The 25,492-nt window shown below is 45.1% G+C and overlaps 1 protein-coding gene across 1 annotated transcript in view; it reads left to right on the top strand.

Moving 5' to 3' along the window:
• The window catches only part of MIS18A (MIS18 kinetochore protein A), a 211,211-nt gene extending 195,536 nt beyond the window's left edge, over positions 1-15,675 (top strand). Inside the window, exon 5 of the mRNA XM_069636335.1 lies at positions 13,804-15,675. Coding sequence (XP_069492436.1) covers positions 13,804-13,866 — 63 coding nt within the window. The 3' untranslated portion in view covers positions 13,867-15,675. The remainder of the gene's footprint in view (positions 1-13,803) is intronic.
• Positions 15,676-25,492: the final 9,817 nt, after the last annotated feature.

The following is a 25,492-nucleotide window of genomic DNA, read 5'->3' as shown; positions in this document are numbered from 1 at the left end:
ATGCCTATATGACCTCATGGAGGTTGGAAAAGGATGGCGGAAAAGAAACAGGCATGTTAACCTACCCCTCTGACTCTGATTACTCCAGAGAGCACTGCTGGCGTTCCCGATTCCATTGGGGACACAGTCCTCTGAGCTTTGTTCTGTCGAGGGAGCCCAAGAGTTCATGGGTGCAGAGCTCCTGTTCAGTGTCTGAATTTAGTTTGTCGCGGGTGTATGGTTTTGGTTCCAGACACCCACCAGCTGAACAACCAAATGAAGAAAATATGAAGACTGTTGTGGAGCAGCACACCTCAAGGCAGTGAGGAAGACCGATTGCAACAGGAGGATTTCCCGACTGGGAGTATTGAACATTTGCAAAATTGAGAGTAGATCTTCATTTGGGAACCTAGATTCATAATTTTAAGATCGATAGACGAGAGTAGGTTGGCTTTAGTTGGAAAAGCAGCGAGTTGACTCCCCAAATAGGTTACTTCTTTAGAGATGGAGATAGGTGTTATTTTCCAGTTGCCATAAAAAAGGTTTTAATTTTCTTAGCGAGTGCTTAAATATGATTATTTTAGATTTGTTAGGATTTATTTTCAAATCATTTATTAATGCATAGTCGGGGAGGGCGGTTAATAAACACTGCAATCCAACTTGTGTGTAGTCTGACTACAAAATCATCCGCATAAGCTAACCAAATAATTTTCATGCTGCCAATCTTGGGGCTGAACAAGCTAATCTTACTCAACCACTGGGACAGATCTGATAGAGGATGAAAAGAAAGGGGGGCAATCAGACAGCCCTGGTGTACTCCTCTCTCGATAGCAACCAGCTGGGACAAGGACCCTGATCTCGATATTCTCGATATTCTGACTCTCAATGAAGATCTTTGATGTAATTCTATTAAGATGGACAATAGATTGACCCGGAAGGCCCCAATTTTTCTACTTTTTCCATAGCTGTTTTTTAGTTCATTTTAGCTCCAGTTTCAGCACAGGTATCATCTGGGGTCTGCCACTGCATTTGGCCAAGTTTTGTGATAATAGTAATTGTATTTGCAGCTTTTCTGCATTTCGTTTTGCATGTGAGCCACTGTTAGGGGAGTTCTCCTGAAGTCCACTTGAAGTAAGACTTCATACAACTATCCCTTGGTATACAGGTCCGCAACTCTTACTATAAGTCTGTACTACCCGAGGAACCTTGGTAGAGTGGCTCATCATAGGAGGAAGTTTTGAGCTAAAGGTAAGTACACTGAACCCAGTTAGAACAATAGTTCAAAGAACCACTTACATAGATAATGTTACAATAAAATATACACATTTATTCTATTTACACAAGGAAGGTAGATAACTACTTAGATGACTTAACCAACAAACACAGGAATTCTTAAATTTTCAAAGGCATTGCTTCGATTGTAGCTGTTCGCGGTACAATTGTTAGTTTGACACTAATGACAGTTCTACCATATTATCGGGACTACGTCTACCGCGCGTTAAGACAAAGATGAACAGTAATTGTATTTAGTTAGCAAAACCACATAAGATAGTCTTTTCGGAAGGAAACGCGTTGGTTAGTCACACAGTAGCAGAGCTCAACGTTCTAAAGACACGTTCTTGGCAACTAACACTTTAACTTTAAAAGTCCAAACCCTAACTATCCGAAATCATCAGTGTAGGAGTGGATTCAAAGTCTTAAACAGCAGAACAGCAAAATGTCTCCTCAGGATACTTTTAGTCTCTACGAAAAGATACTTGCAGCATTAATTCAATGAGGGGGACCCTGCAAAAGGACTCCATGAAGGGACACAAGCCGGCAGCTTGGGTCCGAGGTAAAGTGGACACCCTGGACACCTCTTCACACACTTCAGTCACTCTGGAGCCACAATACCTTTTACCCCACAGTACTTAAGGTTAGAAGAAATGCTCGTAGCTGGATTCTCCTCGGTGCAGCAAGGACTGACCCGGTCTCCTGATTCTTCGGTTTGGTGATGAACATAAGGACTTTGAATGTGATGTCTCAGCAGCAGTCTCGAGAGAGGACCCTTGGCACAGATTTCTTCAGTCTCCTTGGTCAGTCTGAAGTTTTGGCACCTTTTTCTCAGCACCGACAAAGGAAGGTATTTGCCCGGGCGATCTTAGATTCTGGAGTCCCGCTTTTTGGTGAGGGGATGATTCTGTTTGCGTCTCTGGAGGTACACCTGGAGCTCACAAAGACTTGGATGGATTCAACCTCTGAAAGACGTTGCACTGTAAATGGGTCGGCGGTCTCCTGGTATTCAAATTGCAGTTCATCTCAGAGCTGACTGGTTCCACCAGCCAAAGGGAAGGAGCCGTTCTCTTTGGAGCTCATCTGTCGAGTGGAAAACGGGATCAGGACAGCAGTGATCACTTCACAGGGATGCAAGGGGTCTGCAGGCGTCTCTGGTAATCTTCAGCTTCGGTTACTTCAGTTTCCAGTGGTCGACTTGACTTTCACCTCAGGAACCTCACCTTTCATTCAGTTTCAGCACACACTCCTCTTCAATCTCTCTCAGCAGTTTACAGAAAGAGGCGGGTGGCTGTCCAATCAGGACAGCCAGCCCCCCCAGTGGGAACTGGCTCCTTTCAGGCACTCGGGCAAACAAAGGGCAGGGGAGGAATAACTCCTCTCCTACTTCCTGCCTGCCCGCAGACACTGTAGCGCCTAGGCGGGGACACCCATGAGTTCCCGCCAAAGACAAAACACACATACAGACCTCCCCCTTCCAGAATGGTAGAAGGGCTGACAAAGACAGCCGCAATAGAAATTACGAATAAAGATAGGAGCCACCATGTTAGAACATATGTGACCCTATTGCGCACAACTGAGACTGTAAATACCGTCTGCAGTAAAAAAAAAAAAGCATAATAGTTAGTAGAACACATCCACTGCCACCAGCCATAACTATATGGTTGTCTGTGACTAAAATGTCACAGGAGCAGAGAGAAGGGGGATACTAGGTATCCCCTTGGCACTCCACATAAGGTGGTGTGTGCTAATCTCTCAAGGTATAACGTTTTAGGATATCCTTACTAACTGTAGTTAGTAAGGATAAAGAAATAATCTCAACGGAGAACCCAAAGGGTTCCCAGCAACACTACCAATAAGGAGCTGTGTGCTGCAAAAGTTAAACACAGATGCCTTTAAAGAGATATGGAGGAAGGTAGACTCCATAGTAAAGGTAAAACACATAACAGAGTTCCAAATGTCAGAGCAAATTATAATGAATGAGGGAAAAAAGGCTCACCTCATTCAGGATAGAAAGAAAACAGTCCACAAGTCCAGCAAAATTGCTGTGGGGTGGGGGGGGGGTTTCTCACTAGAAGAGGGATCAAGCATAACAATGATAAATCTCCCTAACAGCCACCCCTCGGGGCCTGCTTCCGTTGGCCTTCTTATCCTCTCCTTCCACCAGGTGCCTGATTGGCCATCCAGCCCCTTGCAACCCTTTTCAATCCTCCTATCAGAGCAGCCTAATTTTATCAGGGACTGCTGTGTTTTGAATCCAGGTGTCATTGCATTTGCTGTTGGGCCCCAAATCTAGGTGTTTCTCCCTGGAGATGTACCGTGGAGTGGAGTGGAGTGGAGTGGAGTGGAGTGGAGACCCATCCGAATGGGAGGGTCAAACGGGAAACCGGGGAGAGAGATGGATCCGAATTAATTGGGCCACTGACAGAGAGCCTTAGAGGGAAAATTGGGAGAGAGGGGCGTCACAATCTCATAACCGATGGATGGCAGCGCACAGGGAGCACACCCCTTCACCTCCTGGAGAACTCCGTGCGGGGTTCTAAGGGGGAAGGAATACAGGCAGCACTTAGTCTGAACGCTGGGGTGAAAAGGTACTGCCACTGAATAGCCTATTGAGGACCCACTCTTCTGCACACAACATAGGATTGGCTAGTGTAACCCACCATATTATACGACGGGGGTGGAGACACAGGCCACAATTCAATCAGAACAGTGGGAGTAGGATACAGTAACTCCAATAACCAACCCTACTAAAAAGAAACTCGCCCTCTGTATACACCTCTCAAACTCTGAACTAAACACAACCATACCTCTACAGCACATCAAATTGCATGCACTTCACTACACCACAACGAAACAAACCACACACAGCAGCACTTGAGGGCTACCAACCGTAATTCACGCCTGCGCTCAGTTAATGGTGTAAACCGAACTGAAGCTGCCAACAGCACATCACAGCTCTCTTTGCTGTTTTCTCCCGCTCGTTCCTACTAACTAACCTTGTCCCCTTACCTTCTTGCTTTACAGATTCGCCAGAGCGCCAAGGCACACAAAGGTGGTGACAGTGTGCAGTATAAGAACCTTTAACATAACTATAACTAGGGGGGCTACAAGGATCTGCACCTTTCAAATAGGCTGTGGCTATCGAATCCTTGATAGCCACTGGCCACAACATCTGCCCAACAGACATTCAGACACCAGTAGGTTTAATGGAGCTTGACATTCTCGGAAAAAGGGCTTCCCACACATGGCGTTTCTGGACCCAAGAGGGCAGGAAGAAGGCATCTTGGAGTGCTAGCCACCCTTAAGAGCCATTTGCAGTAAAAGCAAAAGTGCCTAAAAGTACAAAAACAAGGTAGAAAAATATCTGCTGCCACCAGCTCATTTCTATGCACATTGTGAGAGTAACAAAAAAGCCATTAACCACACTTAACGTTAGGGTGATGTGTGCAATTGTAACAATACAAGACATACACAGACATAATCTCTCAGTACTGATAGGGTTATGGACTGATCAGTTTCCCCCATCAGAATATGCAAAAAGACAAGTAAAGCAGAAGGCTTTAATTGCCTCCAAAATGTCAGGCCAGGAGTTTAAACAAAGCAAAAAAGGGGTGTCTCATAAAAGTCTATGGAGGAAAGTAGCAAAGAGAAAATATTTGCTTCCTAACAACCTGATGCATCTATAATCTAAAAAGATTGCTATGCTCCTCGTTTTTCTGCTCACAATATGCATCTATATTTGGTCATCTTTATCCTGTGGCTGCCAGTCTGTTGTCCATCTATACTTTCTTTTAGGAAAGAATTAAAAACATTTATATTTGCTGTTCGAAAATGAAAATTGCACTAATGACCCTTCAACTTTTTGAATACTGATGATTACATTACATTTTTATGTTACTCCGTTACCCTTGGAGGTTAGGATCCTGCTTAAAAGGTTTGATCAAATAAAATGAACACAAAGGCTGTCTTTAGCTCTGGTTTAAAGAGGGGGCAACGTAAATGATAGACTATATGTGTTGGGGAGATTTATCATTTTTATACTTCATCCCCTCTCCTAGTAATAACCCCCCCCAGCCCAGCACATTTTGCTGGATTTATTGACCTTTTTCTTTAAATCCTGCATGAATGGAGCCTTTTTCCACTCATTCATTCTTGCGGGTTCTGTTTTTCGGAACTCTATTCTTCGTAATCTGCTTGGCCGCCTGGTGTACCTCAGAGTCTCACAGGTCTCTGGCACCCCCACCAGTCCTCTCGCACTCGCCTCATCACTGCACTTGATAAATGACCCAAGAGAATGGCTTCTCGCTTTACTTGCCCCAGTCTCCACTGACTGGGTGCACTTGGACCCCCCCCCCCAACGCACATCTGGTCCCCCCCACACCTATCCCTCCCCTGTAACAGTCTGTGCACTTGCATGATCCAAATGGACCATGCCTGAAGATAGTCTGTCTGTTCCCCCTTGTCTTCACTTCCTGCACGGTGGCGCCTTAATGCGCTTGGAAAAACTGCAGAATCGTTGTCTGGCTCATTTGCTGTTATCTCCACTGTTAATTGTATTATATGCACTTAACTCTGCCTGGGCAGACTATGATAGTTTCAGAATTTCAAGGGCTCTGAACGGCTGTTGTTTATCCCCTTGTTCCCTCCCTTCTTGAGCGCTTTGAAACACTTTGTGTATAGGCGCTTTACAAATAAACATTACCGTTACTATGGAGTCTGTCTGCTCCATAGCTCTTAAAGGCATCTGTATTTTACTATTGCAGCACACAGCTCCTTATGAGCAGTGTTGCTGGAGACCCTTAGGGCCCTCCTTTTGCGATTCCTTTTCTTCTCCTCGAGTAAACTACAGCTCTTAAGGGTAGAGAGATACTTGGTTTCGAAGGGATTGTGTCCTCCGACGTATTCCTTATCTTGATAGATCATCTCCAGTTTGCTGGCCTCGGAAAAAAAATGTCAGTAGAGGCCGCTGCGCGTCGATGTCCCTCGAGCCGATGTCCCTCGACAGCCTCTGTATCGGCGCAAACGTCATCATGCGTATAAATAGACTCGGGCAGCGTCCGTTGCTCAGTTCCGTTTTTCCGTGCTTCGTGGTGCCTCGGAATATCGTTGCTCAGTTCTTCAGTCAAATATACTTCATTATTCCTCTAGAATACCGACTCGTACTCGATGGCTTCCTCATCCGAACCGATGACTCCACGGTCCGGCTTCAAAAAATGTGGAGACTATGGAAAGAAAATGTCGTTGACGGATCCTCACAGGATCTGTTTGTGGTGCCTGGGAGTCGAGCACCATTGTTCGGAGTGTGAGGACTACATGTCCATGACGGCGAAAGCCTTGAAGGAGCGTAAGGGGAAGCTCGAGAGAGGTAAGGCAGTTAGAATTTCTTCGAAAGTTTCCTCGGCGGAGTCGAGACATTCGTCTCCTCGCCATCACAAAAGATATTCTCGTTCTAGGTCTCGAAGCAGTTCCCATCACTCTTCAAGATCTAAGCATTCAAAAAAGAGACGTCGAAGATCCCCTTCCTCGTCGTCGTCTTCCGTTTCCCTGAAAAGGGTCTCCTGCCCCACAAAACATGGCTCTCAGGCCGAGTGGGAGGAATTCAGGAAAAAGATGCTTAGCGTCTTCGAGAAAGTGGCCTCGACCCCTTCGAAGACTGCTGAGGGTGATACCCTGGGTGAAAGACCCGAAAAATCAAAACGCCGCGAGTCGCAACAACCGGCGAAAGAAGCTACTCGAGAGCGCCACGGACCCTCGAGCAAAGGCAAGGTCACGTCTTCGACGCCATCGTCGAAAGTCCCTTCGACGCATAGATCTGTGTCTTCAGCGTCATTATCGAAGGGTTCTTCGACGCACATGTCAGTCGATTCGACGCCGTCTTCGACGCCGAGAAAGGACAAACCCACGGCCACCTCACAGCCAGTGGCCATACCCAGAGCCTCGATCACGAGAATGTCTTCGACAACCTCGAGTAGAATTCCGATACTCTCGAGTTCCTCGAGGTCTCTACCAACTTTCTCGATGCCTTTTTCGATGGCTTCGAAGCCTTTAACGTCCGCGTCGATTATGACGAATTTAGCCCCTTCTGCTCTGGAAATGAGATTTATACCATTTCCAAGATCTGATCATTCCAGAGCCTTATCTATTTATGAAGAAGGGGAGAATTCCGATCAGGAAAGACCTTTTGAGTTGCAGGGATCTGCAACTCCTGTACCAGAGGAATTTACCTCTGAGGAAGGTATGTTAAAAGACCTCCAAGAATCCTTACATGAAGCAAGTGGGTTGGACACTTCCCCAGAAGTGGAATTTGCCAAACCAGACCCAGGGGAACATGCTGAAACCCTTTATAGAACCTTAATGGCAAGGATAATATTTTATGGGGTGGTCTACACCCTCACCTGCTTTTCAGCAAGACGACCTCAGACATTTTGGTTAAAGGTCCACAGGAGGATCCTGTGGTGCCATTGCATGCGGCATTACAAAGGAAAATATTGGCAAACTGGGAAACCCCTGAGGTTATCCCGGCGGTTAACAAAAAATTATCAGCCAAATATAGGGTGTCTACTGCTGACCCTGAATATTTATCCAGACACCCAACTCCGGAGAGTCTGGTTGTTCAGGCAGCAACTTCATCAGGTAGTAAATCGGCTTACCCTACTGTTCCACAGGACAGGGATGACGAGAGATATGGCCAAAAAAGTATTTTCTGCATGTAGCATGGTGTTGAAATCCATCAATGCTACTTGTACGCTTGCAAGGTTCAGCCACACACTTTGAGAGTGTGCTTCATCAGCGGCTGACTGCCTCCCAGAGGGAGAAGGGGAAGCGTTTCTAAACATCATTAAGGATGGTAAAGATGCAATGTGCGAATCCCTTCAAACTGGCATTGATTCTGCTGACCGCATCAGTAGGGCCATGGCGGCAAGTACTACAACCCGCAGATTTGCGTGGTTGCGAAAGTCTGGGTTTGCTCCAGATGTACAAGCCAGACTTTTAAATATGCCCTTTGACGGCTCTTCTTTGTTTGGCAAGAAGGCGGATGACAGCCTAGAAAAGTTAGACGTCCAAAGCAGCAGCAAAATGCCTGGGTGCTGCATTCCGCAAAACGCCATATCGCCCCTCAGGAACCTCTTGGAGAGGTAAGTCCTTTCGCTTTTATTCCACATTCGGAAAAGGCAGAGGACAATTGGTTCAAAGAGGTCAAAAAAGATTCACCCGAGGTGGACGGGGTAAAAATACAAAAGCCGCAGCAGCAGGTACCTCTCTAACCTCGGCACCTGCATCAGCCGCCTCTAATTCAATCTGAGGACTCCTCACAAGACACCAGTAGGGGGCAGGCTAACTCAACATCTGACGGAATGGCAGGCTATTATGTCAGATGCTTGGGCATTGGAGACAGTTGCCCAAGGTTACTGCCTGCCTTTTCTACGCATTCCTCAGAGTCATCCACTGGGGAACAACTCTCGGAAAGTTTCAGATCCGCTCCTCTTGCAGGAAATTGTAGACCTGCTGGAGAAAGGTGCCATAGAACCGGTACCTGTAGCGGAGAGGAACAAGGGCTGGTACTCCCCCTACTTCCTAATACCGAAGAAGGACGGAGGACTGAGACCTATCTTGGACTTACGAGAATTGAACAAGTTCCTCAGTAAGGACAAGTTCAAGATGGTAACTCTTTCTCAGATCCTTCACACCCTCCAGCTCCAGGACTGGCTGGTATCTCTGGACCTTCAGGATGCTTATTTCCATGTGCCAATCCATCTCAAACACAGGAAATACCTGAGGTTCGCAATTGGCGGCTCTCATTATCAATTTCGAGTTCTGCCATTTGGGCTGACCTCCGCCCCAAGGGTCTTCACCAAGCTAATGTCGGTAGTGGCTGCAAGTCTAAGGAGGGAAGGGATTCACGTCTACCCCTACCTGGACGATTGGCTGATCAGAGCTGTATCTCCGGAACAAGCTCAGATCCAGCTAGATTATGTCTGCCACTTCCTTCACAAACTGGGCTTCTCCCTCAATTTAAAGAAGTCACAGATGATACCATTACAGAGACTCCAGTTAATTGGAGCGGTCCTGGACACTTCCCTGGGAAAAGCCTCTCCACCAGAGGTGAGGGCTCAAGATATTCTGCAGATGGTCACCAAGTTTCTAAATGCCCAACGTCTCCCAGCCTTCGACTTTTTGAGGTTGCTAAGCCTCATGGCATCCTGCATCTCCGTTGTGCCAGAGGCTCGCCTGAAAATGCAATCTCTTCAGTGGGCACTGAGAACTCAGTGGTCGCAATTCTCAGGGAGAATGACAGACCTCCTTCAGGTTCCGGACAAGGTGGCTCAAGACCTTCAGTGGTGGGCCTACCAGGAGAACATCTTGAAAGGAGAACTGTTTTGGCAACCATGGCCGGAGATAACAGTAGTCACAGATGCCTCACTCACGGGGTGGGGAGCCCATACCAACGACTTGACCATCAGCGGTCGTTGGTGTCCATCTGAGTCCAGACTACATATCAACCTGTTAGAGCTGAGAACAATCAGACTAGCGCTGAGGCTTTTCTACCATCTGTACAGGGGAAAAATGTCCTGATAATGACGGACAACACAGTGGTCATGCACTACCTCAACAAAAGAGGAGGCGTAGGATCACTGCCTCTCTGCAGAGAGGCGATGCAGCTCTGGTTTTGGGCAATCCAAGAAGGAATCTCTCTATCGGCAGTTCACTTAGCCGGAGAGAAAAACTTGACAGCGGACGCTCTGAGCAGGTAGAGTACAGTCTCCCACGAGTGGGAACTAGCTCAGGAAGTCCTTCAACATATCTTCACCCTTTGGGGAACCCCTCAAGTGGATCTGTTCGCCATCAGCAGGAAGTGCGATCAGTTTAGTTTTGTTCAAGGGAATTTCCCCCGAGAGGAGCTCTAGGGGACGCGTTCGTAAAGGACTGGGAGTTTCCACTTCTATACGCGTTTCCTCCAGTCCCTGTCATTCCTCAAATGATCAGGAGGTTGAGAAGGTTCCGGAAAACCATGATCCTAATTGCCCCGGACTGGGCCAGGAGAACGTGGTACCCGGACCTTCTGGACATGTCCATCTGCCCTCCAATTCGTCTTCCACTCAAGGAGAATCTTCTCTCGCAGAAGGGAGGTCAGGTTCTCCATCCAGACATCAGAAACCTCAACCTTCACGCTTGGTATCTGAAAGGTTGAGATACAAGGTTTGGGATCTCCCAGATGACGTCATGGAGGTGTTGCTTTCGGAAAGAAGGCCAGCAACAAAGACTTTATACCACTGCCGTTGGAACACATTTTGCAGCTGGTGTAGAGAAAAGAATTTCGACCCCTTTTCATGTGGTACACCAACAGTGTTATCTTTTCTACTCTATTTGGCAAATTCGGGCCTTCAGGTTGGCACTATCAAGGGCTATCTCGCAGCGCTATCCGTCTTCAAGCGCACTGCAGAGGAACCATCGTATTTCAAGTTACCCTTAGTAATACAATTTCTGAAGGGATTAACCAATGTCGATCGTCCAAGACCATTCCAAGTTCCCTTATGGGACTTAAATTTAGTCTTAAATTTCCCGATGGGTACTCCTTTTGAACCACTCCACTCTTGTTCACTAAGGTTTCTCACCCTAAAACTGTTTTATTAGTGGCATTGACATCTGCTAGGAGGGTGAGTGAATTACAGGCTCTATCTTGTAAACCCCCTCATGCAATTTTTCATAAAGATAAAGTTGTCCTACAAGTGAAGCCTAATTTTCTCCCAAATTCCACATCACTCAGAAGATTACCTTGCCTTCATTTTATCCCCCTCCCCATTCAGGAAAAGAGGAAGAAAGGCTGCATAGGCTGGACCCAATGCGGGTTTTGAGCTTTTACATCAGCAGACTTGCTAGGATTAGGCAAGCAGACCAACTGTTCGTAGGTTACTCAGGGCACAAATTGGGATTACCGATAACAAAACAGACCATTTCCAGATGGATTATTTTAGCCATTCTGGAATGTTACAAACTGGCAGGGAAAGAGCCTCCTTAAAATCTTAGGGCTCATTCAACCAGGGGTATTGCAGCCTCTTCGGCCCTCCAAAGAGGGGTACCGATTTGAGACATATGTGCGGCTGCCACATGGTCGTCTGCACATACCTTCTCAAGATTTTACAACCTGGATTCCTCCTCTAGCCAAGAGACTAGATTTGGCAAAGCTGTGTTGCACTCTGTGCACTTTTGAAGGGCAATTTTACTCCCACCTCCAGTTACACACCACTGCTATGGGAGTCTATCAAGATAAGGAATACGTCGGAGGACACAAACCCTTCGAAGAACAAGTTACTTCTTACCTGGTAACGTTCTTTCGATGGGATGTTCCTCCGACGTATTCCTTATCGCCCCTCCCATCCATCCCCTCAGTAAAACTTCCCTTGTGGTTACAGCTTACGCTCCTTCTGGGTCACTAACCAATTCATGTAAAACAACTGTTAACGTCAAAACGGAACTGAGCAACGGACGCTGCGCGAGTCTATTTATACGCATGACGACGTTGACGCCGATACAGAGGCTGTCTAGGGACATCGGTTCGAGGGACATCGATGCGCAGCGCCCTCTACTGAACAAAATTTTCCGAGGCCAGCAAGCTGGAGATGATCTATCAAGATAAGGAATACGTCGGAGGAACATCCTATCGAAAGAACGTTACCAGGTAAGAAGTAGCTTGTTCATCTCTCCTTAAACGTTATAGCCTGAGAGATTGGCACACCACCCTTCTCGCTGCTCCTGCGACTTTTTTTTTTTAAGTCACATTGACAATCTCCTAGTTATAGCTAGTGGCAGTGGACGTGTTCTACCAACTATTGTGTAATTGTTGTACCAAAGGCTATGTCCATAACCTCGGTAGTGCACAATAGAAGTACCAACTATGAGCCCCTCTTCTTTTTTCTCCATTACTAGCGTGGTTGTTCTTTGTCAGCCCTTCTACCATTCAGGAAGAGGTAGGTGCGTGTGGGTGTGTCTCTTTTGGCTTTGGTGGGAACTCTTGGGTGTCCCCGCCTAGGCTCCAGAGTGTCTGGGCAGGCAGGAAGTGGGGGAGGATTTTTCCACCCCCCCCTGTCCTTTGTCTGCCAGAGTGCCTGAATAGGACCAGCTCCCACAGGGGGTCCGGCTGTCCTGATTGTACAGCCAAACGCCTATTTCTGAAAATGCTGAGAGCAATTGAAGGAGTGTGTATAAAAGGTGAGGCTTCTGGAGTGAAAAAGCAAGTCGACCACTGGAAGCTGAACTAACCGAAGAAAACGACCAGAGACACCTGCAGACCCTTTACAACACTGTGGAGTGGCCACTGCTGTCCTGAACCCCTTTTGTATGCGACAGAGGAACTCCAGAGAGGGCTCCTTCCCTTTTGGCTGATGGGAACAACCAGTCTCATGACCAACTTTGAGTTGAGGCATCTCCGAGGACATAGGAGTTTCCAGAGCTGCGGAACCCCAACACCAGGAGACCTGCTGCCCATTTCGAGTGCATCATTGTGGAAAGGCTGGATTCGTCCAAATCTTTACTGAGGCCTCAAGAACACTCAAGAGATCCGATCCAACTCGCCCAGACCACCTCATTAGAGTGCACGACTGCAGGAAGAAGATTGACCGGGCGATCCGCGTCCTTTCTTGGTGCTGCAAAAAAGGTGCCAAAACCGCAGAGTGAACCAAGAAGTTGTTGAAAGTATTGCACAAGGTCCTCCCTCGAGACTGCTGCTGAAAGATCCCGTCCAGTGTCCTGCCTTCAGTCATCAAACCAAGGAATCCGGAGGTCTGGTCCAGAGCTGCAACATTGCGGAGCATCCAGCACAAAAAAAATTTTCTAACCGAAGGTACTGTGGAAACTAGGTGTTGCTTACCTGATTCCAGTAAGTCGCTCTAGAGCATTGGAGTGCACGTAGAGGTGTCCAGGGCAACCCCCCTCTTAGCTCAGACTCGAGCCGCTGCTCGTGTCCCTTTACAGATTCCTTACTCAGGGTCTCCAACATTGGTTGGGCCTTATTGTATCTTCTTGCCTAGAGAGTATCCACAGGAACGTTTGATTTCTACTGCTTTGCAAGGCTTTAAACTTGATACGAACCGCCTTTTAGCTGGGGTTGTGCTTTTGACTTTAAAGGACTGGCTGTGCTGCAAAACCGCCTCTAGAACCTGAAGCTCTACTAGGATAACACTAACCAACTGTTTTCCTCCCCAGAAATCACTGTTATGTATATACAGACTAAATACAATTAACTTATTATGTTGTGGGTGCACAGTATTACCAATATAACAAACTCCTGTAACAATTGCATACGTTCAGCAACTGCCAACTAAGAAGTGATTATTTGAAAGTATTGAAAAGTATATCATGTGTTATGGTAAGTATTTAACAGTGACTCGTGTATAGACACATATTTTAATATACATTTATGTGTAAGTGTTTATTTGATGTGCTTTACTTGCTGGATCCGTGTACTTACTTACAGCTCACATCTTCCTCTTTAGACTGTCTTTCTGTCAGGAAGTTTAACATTATTCTTTTTTTGTTGTACTTTTCCCACAGGCTAAAACAGTGCTAAAGCTATTGCAGAGCCAGATTTCCACGCTGCAAGCTAAAATTTCTTAGCGAAGGGTGATCTGGAGCAAGACAGTAGTTGTGATGCAACTTGAATTTTAACTGTATTACATTTCTCTTCGTAATGATGACAAACCTATTGAGGCACTGCATATATGTCCATGGAACTATTCACTTGCTCTCTACAACAGGACCAATAAGGACTGCCGCATGTTCTAATGGACGGTCAAAGACGGTTGGGGCTGATGGAACATGCGACTCAATGTAATTTTGTCCATCAATCTACAGAAAGGTGACATGAGCATCCCTTTTTTTATAAAACATTATATTGAAGTTCCATTTGTGCATTTCTTTTCTCAAGCAAGGACTAATTTCGCCAGAGGTATTGGCATCCATATTCAGTGGTTTATTATGAGCACTGCTCACAGATCTTCTCTTCATTCCTCTTGGTGATGTTGGAGCAGAAGCAGATCGGATCTTCCCTTTCACGCCTCGGATTTGGCAATAGAGCAGTCTTCGTGAACTGATGAGCATGATGTGCACCTGCAATCCTCTGTATTTTTCTTACTGACTTTTGTATCCCCATCATGAAATGTACCAGAGGTTCCCCCCACCCCCAAATATTTGAAACCTAGATTCTGTATCCCCCTGTGTAGTCTGTGTATTTGATTATGTCTAGTATGATTTTAAACCCCTCTCTTAAGAACTGCCACGTAAATCAAGTGGGGGCCATCCCACCCCCTCCCCCAACAGCCCTCTTCCCGGCCAAGTGAATGGATTACTGCAATGGTGTGTCTGACCAGGGCTGATAACGAAATGACGACTAATGATTTCACACACATGAATGGCATGCCTTATGGGAGTGCACCGTTACCCAGTTGGGTCATTGAGTCCCATGTGAAATCAAGGGTTACATTGTTTGGTCTCTTACTTAGTTTTGGAAAGGTTAATCTTGCTTATTTCCTGTTTCTAGCAACGTTTCTCTCCATTTGTAAGGCAATACCATAACTCCCGTTATTTGGTGCTGGTTAGTTTGGGAATGTCCTCATTGTATTCTGGAAGCCTTGGTAAGCAAAAAACAGTCCCTTGGACGTGTATCACCTTGGCTGACTGATTAGTGATGTAATTTGCCTGTGATTCCGGAATGCGAGAATTGGCATCACATGCAGGGATTTGACATTACTGATTAATGGTATTCGAGCAAATGCAAAATACTCCTCAGACTTGCAGACTGAATGCCCTGACGATAACTGACTGCTGGAGGGGACAGCAAGTATTATCGGCAACATTGTTGTTTCAGCCTTTTTCAAATATGACCAGCACCGCAATTATGACATTTCAATCGCTGCTCCTGTTTATCCTGGCTTGGAAAATAATGCTGAGTGCTGCCATGATGATATGTTTATGTATTGTTGTAAAATTCTGTAATGTGTTCCTGAAACTAATTTTATTTATTTTAAATTCAGCCATATTGGTTGCCATTGCTCATTCTCTTTGCATACTGCACATTGACTGAAAGAGAGATTACACTTTCCTCCGTTGATCTTACTGTTTGGCCTACAACCCCTATCAGCCCTGGCCATCGTTGTCGGTGATGAAAACATCTAGTGGTGATAGATCGACTAACCCCTACAGTGTAGGCGTTACAGTTGTGAATTGTTGCATTGTAGTGATGGACTGTTGACAATCTTTGGACCTCCTTTGTGTTCCAGCAATTTTATTTTCCTGGGCCATGTATGATTCATTTGCAAAATCTGATTGTTTTGGCATCTCGGAAATCCTTTACAATGTCATACTGGAATTTTAAAAATCATGGTTTCTTTTTTATGGTTGCAAGGAAATAAACACGTTTATATACTCTGTGGAGCGCTGAATTATATAAAATTACTCATTAACGAAATCCAGGTTAACAATTTAGAAGGGATTTCTTTCTTTTAAAGTTTTTGAACTGCAGGCGAAAAAGATCTGCTTCAGTGATCGTACAACATTTGTGCCGTCTTTAATCCAAAACAGCCATATTCTCTGCTGACAGTTTTCTTAGGTTGATGTTCTTTAAGACTGAGTATTGTATCACACTTTTGCTTTTAATAATGTCCTGAAGACAAACCTAATATGCACATTGGTGAAAGTGTACGAAAAGAAGTAGTGGAACTATGTTCCATGCTGGCCTGCCCCGGCTCCCCCAAGCCCCATCACCACGCACAAACCAAACCCCCCGAACAAACCCACCTGCTGTTTAAGGGAATGTTCAGTGTAGTGCAAGATTAAACCTCTTCCTACACTTTTGTTTTAAATCTAAACCATTCCGCAACGGTCTTGTTTTAAAATAAAAGTATATGAACAGTAAAACTTTAGAGGAGCACCGCTTCCGCCCACTTCGACCAATGGATATGGGAGATTATGAAGTAATTTTCTTATGCTGCCAATTATCTTAGTTTCTTCGATTTTATAAACATATTGCCACGTTTTATCTTTCATGATATTTAGTTTACAGACAGGTGTCAAATGTCTTTGTAGCGTTTTTAAAATCAGAATAGAAAACTTTAAATGAAATTATATTTTATATAGGTAAGGTCTTTGATTTTTGTATATGTCTAAATTGTAGTTCCAAATCTGTTCCCAGCTACTTAAACAATGTGTATACAAATATCTGAATAAATGCTCAGTTGGTTAAATTTTAATGCAAATGAGTACATCGAAGGAAACAATCTGACAGGATGATGACCACAATCAATGTGCTAGTAGCTAGATGTATTAAGGGGATGTCGCAGTGAAACCTTACATTGGACCTCCCTGATGTCTCTAAAACAAAAGAACTGGTCAAAATTTCTCACCGCACCTTCCCTGGATTGTCTGAGACACCCACTGTTCTGCTGTGATCTCTTTAGCCAGTTGGGTGCCAATACCTTGTTTATAATGCACAAAATACATTTTGAAAGACAATAGTTTGATTTCTATTGCTCATATTATTTTAATGTAATTCACAATTAGATTGTTTGTGCTGTTGAGACTAAGGTATTGGAACCTAACTGGAGATCACAGCAGAACAGCGCATATCTCCTAGAAAATCCAAGGAAGGCGCTGTGAGAAACCTGGACCACTTCTTTTGTTTTAGTACATCTAAGGACTTTAATTTACTGTGTTCAGTCATAACTTTTTGATCTAAATCCTAAGAAACCGTGCCAAAGCAAGCAATAGAACAATTTCAAATATGCTCCTACACTCCTCCAGTTTATGGAACAGCTCCAGACCCTGCTATTTGGTTAATAACTAGGGGTCACTAAACCTGTAGCTTCCCCTTCCACCACCCTGTTAACCCCACGTTATTTGTACAGTGTACTGTTCCTTCCTAGCTTGGTGTGCGCTATAAAAAACAGAATTCAAATTTGTTGTTTTTTTTTTAATCCTGCTGTGTATTATTCTTACACAATTGGACCTGTATGTTGTAGGAAGACTTTGATGCCTAATGTGTTGCTCACCAGCCTTTGTTTACTGGCCCCAACAGATTTCAAAATGTTTTAATGAAAAAATCTTTGGTTTATCGTCAGTCTTCTGTAGCAGCCATTGCTTGTTAGATTGGCTGGGCGATATGGACCAAAAGTCATATCTCAATATTTTTGGGCTGAATGGCGATATATATCTCAATATTGTTAGTGGGTTAAATGCACAATTGTACACCGCCAACTACATGTGATATGTCACAAATACCTTTATTTGAGACATTGATCCAAGTACAGGGGGGTTCTTCCTGTTTGAGTATACACCACAGCTGTGTAAATATCAAAATGCAAATAGAAAATTGTATATTTATTTAGAAAATATATTGCTATATCTCCAAAACTCGATAAATCGCCCAGCCCCACTTGAGAGATATCGTATCTCTTTTGGGGAATATTGAAAGATGTGCCCTGTAACATTACTGCATTATTATTTACCAACCATCATGTCAGTAATGCTGGTTAATGGCCGTTTAGTTGACTTTTGGGCTCGAGCTGTTTGAGGGCTGGTAAGGTGAGTAGGGAGCAGTGAGCATAATTGACCTGCTATAAGCTTCGTAATACCATTTACTACATGGCTTGCCAGCGCTGTTCTCCCAAGTGCCCTCACAACCTTTAGCGGTTAGTCTGCTCATTGTCTGCACATGAATTAACTGTTTCCGGAGAGGTTCTAAAGGGCATTTATGGCAGCAGTATTTAATTTCTGAGCAATTTGGTTCTTGGTTCCTCTTAGTTTTATAATGGAAATGCCCCATCAAGTTTAGAAAATGCCCAGTTTTAACACCAATGTATATCTTCCTTTATTAAACAATGCTAACTCTGTTGCTGCTATCAATTCTTGCGTTGGGTTTGATGCAGGAGAAAGGAAGTGTACTTGATTTCCTGTCAATCGACGTATGGAGTTCTCCATACATAAAGGGGGTATGAGTCAGATAACAAAAGAAAAAGGTAGTGCCATCTGGTCATGGCTAGTTCCGAACACACCCAGCCAGTCCAGAACAAGGCCTGGAAAACCAACATGCCACAATTGGCTTGGTAGTTCCTCCTGTTTGACACTATGACAGTCTATTGACTGATATAATGAAGTTGCCATCGCCTGCCCTGCACATATCGTCCAGTAGGGCACCTAGGTGGGGGTTCCTTTCCTCTGGCTTCTTTTCTCCTCTAGTTGGCAATCATGGTTAGTGGCATGGGTGTCCGTGCTTGTTCATTGTGGGTTATCGCATACACCAATCTCACACACCCCGTTTGAATCCAGATTAGCATGCCAACATGTCACGTTCACATGTTTTGATAATTCATTTGCCCTGTTTCCCCACAGGTAAAGAAAAAAAAAAAAGAATAATTGAAGCTTTAGAATAAAGCAACATGAAGCTAAATAAAAATCAAATGGGGCTTGAGGGGTCTCAAAAGAATTGAGTAAACCCGAATTTAAATCCAACATCCTATTGGATGTCCAATGGTCCCTACACAGAGATTTAGTATTTTTAAATTAAATCCAAATTTGAAATTTGATAATGTATTTTTCTTAAATGGGTTAAAGCAAGATTGATGTCTATAATGATTGGAGGAAAGGTAAGAACACTGCACAAAGTTGTTTAAGTGAAACAATATGTATTGCATCTCTGATGAATGTTATGTGGCGTTTGTGAAAAATGCCATTGGTGCAGGCAAAATACTGTAAGCTTTTGCGTGCAAGTGTATCTGAAAGGGAGCTGTACCAATCAGACTGCACTTTTCTAATGCTCAAATGTAAAGTGCAAACGGGCAACTCTGCTGGGCCTGTCTGGCACCTCTCATCAGCTGCATTCTAGTTTGGCAACATGGAAGTTGCAAAGTGATATGTGCATTTCTGCTCTGCTTTTAACGTGGGCAGCACTGATCTGAAATTCTATATAGTCCGGTGGCAGATCAAACTCTAAATCTAAGCAGTGTCTAGTTTTGAAAGGGGGACGTCTGGGAATCTACAACTATCCAAGACAATACCTATTGGTGTGACATTAACATGTTTGCAAGTGGGGCCTTATGCGTATCAGCATCTAGGATGGGTTTTTCCCAAAACCACCATTAGGAAGCACTCCTTTTGATTTCTCTTGGAGGGCTTGTCATCTTCACCAGAGGAAAGGCAATCAATCCTAGGTGATTAGCTGGTAACCACTGCTTCAAGGGTGAACCCTGACGGGACAATGGAGACTTCATGCCAGGGTGATGATCATCAGAAATTCTTTGATGCAGTGTAGACCGGACTCCAGCTTTTCCTGTGCCCCCTCGCGGCTTCCTGCAGACAAAGCACTCTACTACTGACATCACCAAGCTGAAGACTCTAAACACAGCTGCCAGGATTGGTCCACTTACAGAAAAGAAGCAGGTGACCAATCCACATATTTCCAAGTGAAATCCTCCTTCTGAAGCCCAAAGATTATTCGAGAAGGGGTTGTCTCTCCCTGTTAAATAGGCACTTTATTAGGGTACAATGTGCCCCAAAGTTCTCGTCCATAGAGATTAAGATAAAGCCTTCCAAAAAAGGAGCAACCATTCCAGAGGAACATTTGGGGTGATCTGCGGGAAGGACAAGGCATATTGCAAGCTGCGACAATTGGCTCCCAGGAACCTGCCAATTGGAATGGGCATCCTCTCCAAGTGCTCTTTGGAAACCTTCCTAGTTGGGAAGTGCAGAACATGAGTCCACCTAGCTCTTTGAGACCCTGAACAGTGTCCCCGAACAACCAGTGAGCTCTGGGCACTCGTTGCCCACTTCAATCTGTTTTAAAGCCAACTCAACTGCTTGAAGGTGCTTTTCAAGCTACTACAAGCTTCTGGAGCTGCCTTTGACATTCACTGCTGTTTGATGCGCTGTCAAGCCGCTGAATTGACCCATTACCTGCCTGCACTCCGCTGTTTGCAAGCCGATCGCCACTGAAGGACTGCATCGCACTTTGACATCTCCATGCTGACTCAACTGTTTTGAGCCGATCACTGGTAAAGGACTGCAAAGCATTGATGGACTGTCGTGAGCCGACTCGCCAGTCTTGATGCCTGCGATCCATTGAGGAAAACGGCACTATGCCGACTCAACCCATTGCAAAGCTCCTTGAAGCTTGCTTCGATGCTGTTGAGTCCAAGGAAAATTATGGGGTGTTTGAAATGATTCCGTACTTCTGGCCTGCCTTTTAGGCTTCTAGTAACTAATCTAAGACACCACTCTCTACCCTCCTTTTTTAAAGGCCTCTTCATTAAAGACTGCTGAAATTATCGCTTGTGCACCTCTGTCTTTAGACTCGGAGTACCCCTTTCATGGAAAAGTCTGCATATTCTGTGTCTTCTCTTACAGGGGTGAGTTGTAATATTTTTAATTAGTGTTTGTATTTTTAGTTTAAAGTGTCCTTTCTTTTTAGGACATGGTAGATACCATAGTACTATTATTTGGACTGCTTCTTTGCTAGCTCACATCCCTTCTGAAGAGTGTAGCCAGCCCTCGCCCCCTGTTACCACAAGACTTGAAGGAGGAATACTGGTCAGGCCGTGCCTGTTTGCCCTTTGATTGCGATCATTGCTGGTTTAGTGTTCGTGTGGGGCTGGACAGGGAGGCGTAGTGAATAAAAATCTTAGAGTCCTGCAGAGCAGCAGTCCTTTTGTAACACAGATTTAAGAGCATGATTTCCATACTTGTCCTCTTGTCACTTTTACTGCCTTTAAAATTGGCCTGGATATGTGTTGGTGGGTGAAAAATACAAAACTGAACCGTGAGGATGGACGTTTTTGGAATGAATGTAAACCACTGTTTTTCAGCTTGACCTGCATCACAGAAAGGGATAGATCACATGCAAGTCAGGTGTGGTCCCACCACAAAATGGCCAGTCCAGTATTGCATTATTCACTTATGAAACTGGTATGAGAAGACCTGGGTTGTCCCGAGCTTGCTGTGCTTAGAGACCCAAACTACAGTACACCTCACAGAAGATGCCCAAGGAGGCTGATACATCTCTGGGTTGGCTTGCAGAAGGGATGTGACCTAACAGTTCGGCTAGACTTGACACTTTTTCGAGGGTAAAACCAAGCCTGATTTGGATGTACTTCTTATCTTTGTAAAATGGCATTGCAGGCTGAAACCATTTCTTTTATGGGTTGCCCATAGCAGTGCTGAAGGTTTGTTCAATACAAAACCTTTCACCCATCATGCTTCAGGTTTGAATTAGTGGGTGAAAAGCCATGTCTTGGGCTACATAAATCTGAACCCTTGTAGTGCAGCTGTGAGGGTCACCGCAGATTATACTGGAGGGTGGCCACCTGCCACTTATCTTTTAATAGATATAAGCACTACTTGCATCATTTGCAACTGTTGTCCTGTCACCCGACTGTTGTTGGCTCTTTTTTTTTTATTTTGTTTAAAGCGTGGACGAACAGCAGAGCACTGTACAGGGTGCGCTTTGCCAGCGTTTGGACTGGGATGTTTTAACAGTAGCATAGTATTGTGGGTTGAGGTCTGTGTGTCCTTGGAATTAGTTATTGGTCGGGTGTTGTTGAAAATGCCACGTTTTTTGAGTTTGAAGGTGGGTGCGTGACGAGAAGGATTGTTTCTTGGTCCCCTCTTTACAGACGAGTTTTAATTTGAGCTGGTTTGCCGATTTGCTACGCGAGGAGCGTGTGCCACCAGATATGTGGAGCTCAGTCACCAGGTATGCTGGTGTGCTAGTTGTGACTGCTTTACAGACGATACGAGCCATCTTGAACAGTATCCTGGCCTGGACAGGAAGCTGATGTAGTTAGTGTAGGATGGGGCGGGGGGATTTGGACACATTTCTGCACAGCTGAAATAGTATGTGTAATAGGGTGTGTTACATTGTGGTGGACTGCTTTTAGGGGAGCCAAATGAGAAGCTGGGTGAACTGTCACAAGGGACTGCACTACGGTCTGAAAGTCCTGCAGAGGGATGAAGGGTTTTATTTTGCAAATGGTGGGCATTGCGAGCCACGCCATTTTGGGCTATGCGTTTCTGGAAGGACAGGCTGCTGTTGGTGGTGAAGCCTAAGGATTTTGCTGAATCCCAGTGTTGTGGCTTAAAGGTGCATATCATTGAGCCAATGTTGGACAAGGTGTTTAGCACTGGGACCGATGAGGACGAATTCAGTCTTGGATGGGTTAAATTTGAGATTGGCAATCGACATCCAGGACTGGATGATAGGTAGGTTTTACAAACGCGAATCTCTTCCTCTGGCCTTTTTTACTTTCCTATAGAACAGAGTATCATCTGCGTTTGGTGGATGATTATATAGGGATATGAGGAGTGCACCCAGAGGCTCCATGTAAAGGGTAAAAAGGATTGGTGAGAGGATGGAGCCTTTGGGGACTTTGCAGGAGACTGGAAGACAGTTGGAACACAACATGCTCATTTGGATAGCCTAGTGTCTGCCCGAGAGGTAGGAGGTAAACCAATTTAGGAAAGTGGCAGAGAATTCTATCCTGTAGGCAAGGAGGGAGAGGAGGATGCATTGGTCAACAGTGAAGCTGCGAGGTCAAGGATGATTATGCAGAGGAGATCTGACCCGCCCTTATCCATGATTCAGATGGCATCAACCACAACCTGGGTGGTGGCTGTCTTGGTTCTACAGTTGGAGCAGAACCCCGATTTACAGTCATTTAAGTGCTGTAGTTTTTCGATTCTGGTGAATAGTTGTGTAGTGACTACTTTGTCCAAGATTTTGCAATAAATGGGTGGTTTGTAACGGGACAGTCTTTGGCCAGGTCACCTGGGTCTAGGGTTGGTTTTTTGAAAAGAGGTCGATTGAAATGTGCTCTTCTGGGAATGTCCCGTCCAAAGACTTTGTGCCAGATTTTAGCAATAGTTTAGCTTCCCCTACAAGTCTCCTGATCTCTTTTAGATTGTATTTAAGAACTATGCCACATACCCCAGTTTTAGCCCATAACTGAATCAAAATAAGGATTTGTCTGACCTGGCCACTGATACCAACCTCACTGTGTACCTGTAGGTTGAGGCAGCCCTTGGTAGGACCGGCACAGACTTAAAAAAAAATCTATTCTATTTTCAACTTGCCCATATTAACTCGCCCCCATAATTTGCTCCAAGAAAGGGCTCCACCTACTGCTTAGGTCAGGTGAAAATATTCTGAATGTTCCCAACCCTCTCCTTAGATCCTATGATGGAGTGGCTTGTGAATTCCCCATACCATAAGCTGTTTTAGTGGTATTAATAAATAACCTTTTTCTTCCATAGAATGCCCCAAAAGCTACTACCATTTCCTGTGCCACCTCTTTGTACAAGCTAGATGTACAGCATTATCTGTAAACATTAGTACTGGGACCTATCATGCATTTGTTTTCAGGACATCAGCCTCTCCTGTACTGATCGTTCCTCTAAGACATTCACAAAGATATTGAAGAGAGTTGTGGCAAATACACATTCCTGCCTAACTCCAACTTCCATTGCAAAGTAACTGGTCACTACCCAACTTGTCAAATCCTGAGCACCTTAGGTCCGTCTGTGTAAACCCTAGTGGTGATCAGTCATGTCTAGGTCCATATCTGCCTTACTCTGGGTCTCCCAAAGAAGTCCTCACCACTGTAACGAAGGCAGTTTTGTGGTTTGCAAATGCCAGATTGTCTTCCCATGAGCTGGGTTTACCTCAACCCTCCCTAGGTCAATCTTGGCCATTGCTCCAGGGTTCCAGAGCCCCACACCTCCAAGAATAAGCTTTCATCCTCCTGCATCCTACCCAATGTAAAAGAAAGCTTACATATTAGGCTGCACAGTGAAATAAGGCCATAATTACTTGGGAACCTATACATTATTTCTTATAGGTGGGGGAAAAAGTTCAAATACTGTACTTATTTCCTTTCTACACAAACTATTAACTTCAGATGGTCATTTCTTCGCTTTCAGAGGAGTTTCATAAGATTCCACCTTGTTCACTCCTGTGGCCTTGGGCTGTTCTATACTTACAATGTGGTGTTTTAGCACATGCACTGGCAAAGTAGCCCTCATCACGAGATCCTCACTAGCCATCAGCGAGATCCCTACCCCTCCACAGCCAGGCTACTGTCCAAATTACCTCTCAAACCACCATCCATATCATACTAATCTACCGCTGACCCAGTCCTCAGAACATCCCTGAGTTGGACATCCCTCTATTTCATTCCCTCCCGCGCCATCAAACCTGCCACCAAGTTCATGCTACTAGGCTACTTTAACTTGTGCTTTAATGATGCCTCAGACTCTAGAGTAACTGATCCCGCCAACAAGGTGACTGTGATGAACTTCTCCCAACAAATTTCTTCTCCTGCCCTTTCCAAAAGACGCATCCTAGACTGGCTCCTCATGCCCAACACCACAGCCACTGTTACTGGTATCGGCCCTATGCCCTAGAATGACCATTCCCTTATTAAGTTCTGATTGCCTCACTGCCACCCATCAGCCAATCCTGCTCCCCCACCTTCTCCCATGCTTACTGAAGAGGTCCTTGCCCCCACACATTGTAAGCATCTTTCCATCCATAAACCCACTCCCAATGACCCACAGACTCACACTTCCTTGTTCCACTAGGCCCTTACCCTCACCATGGACCAATAAAACCCCAAACCAAGTAGACATGCTAAAACTTGGTTCTCTGAAGAGCTAATATTACTCTGCTGACTCCAACGGGCTCTTGGTGTATGACCATCCAGACTGCCCTCTTGGATAAAATTGACAAACTCTGATTACAGCTAAAAAATCTCCAACTCTTGGCCAAACCCTGCCTCAATGACTCCACTGTAGGGCATTCCAGAGGGCCGGGGGTTCGCACCACAAATCACAGCTTAGCAGAGTACCCAAATCAAACCCTCCCCCCAGCAATGATGGAGGACTCGGCCATGGGGAAAATTGTCTTTTATTTTCCAAACAGACAGGGATCATACAGGAAACGCAACCATCCCCAGTAATTGCAGCTCCTGAGGCAGTGTCACAAGCTTTTATCCTGGAATGACGTCACGATCTCAAACCCTTCCCCAAAAACCTAAGAGGTGGCCGTATTGGGTAGCTCGGGTAATAACACCTATAGATGTACCCTATAGGAGTTGTCTAACTGGTCCTTCCATGTCAGGTGGGTTCACTGGAGACTTAGCCCAAAACTATTGATTACATTGTTGCTGAGTCCCAGGACCACCATTGGCCCTTGCCCCATTAA

This window comes from Ambystoma mexicanum, chromosome 7p (genome assembly GCF_040938575.1).
Source record: "Ambystoma mexicanum isolate Mex_15411 chromosome 7p, UKY_AmexF1_1, whole genome shotgun sequence".
NCBI lineage: Eukaryota > Metazoa > Chordata > Amphibia > Caudata > Ambystomatidae > Ambystoma > Ambystoma mexicanum.
Note: the sequence above shows the minus strand (reverse complement) of the source record. Positions and strands in the feature narration are given on the sequence as shown.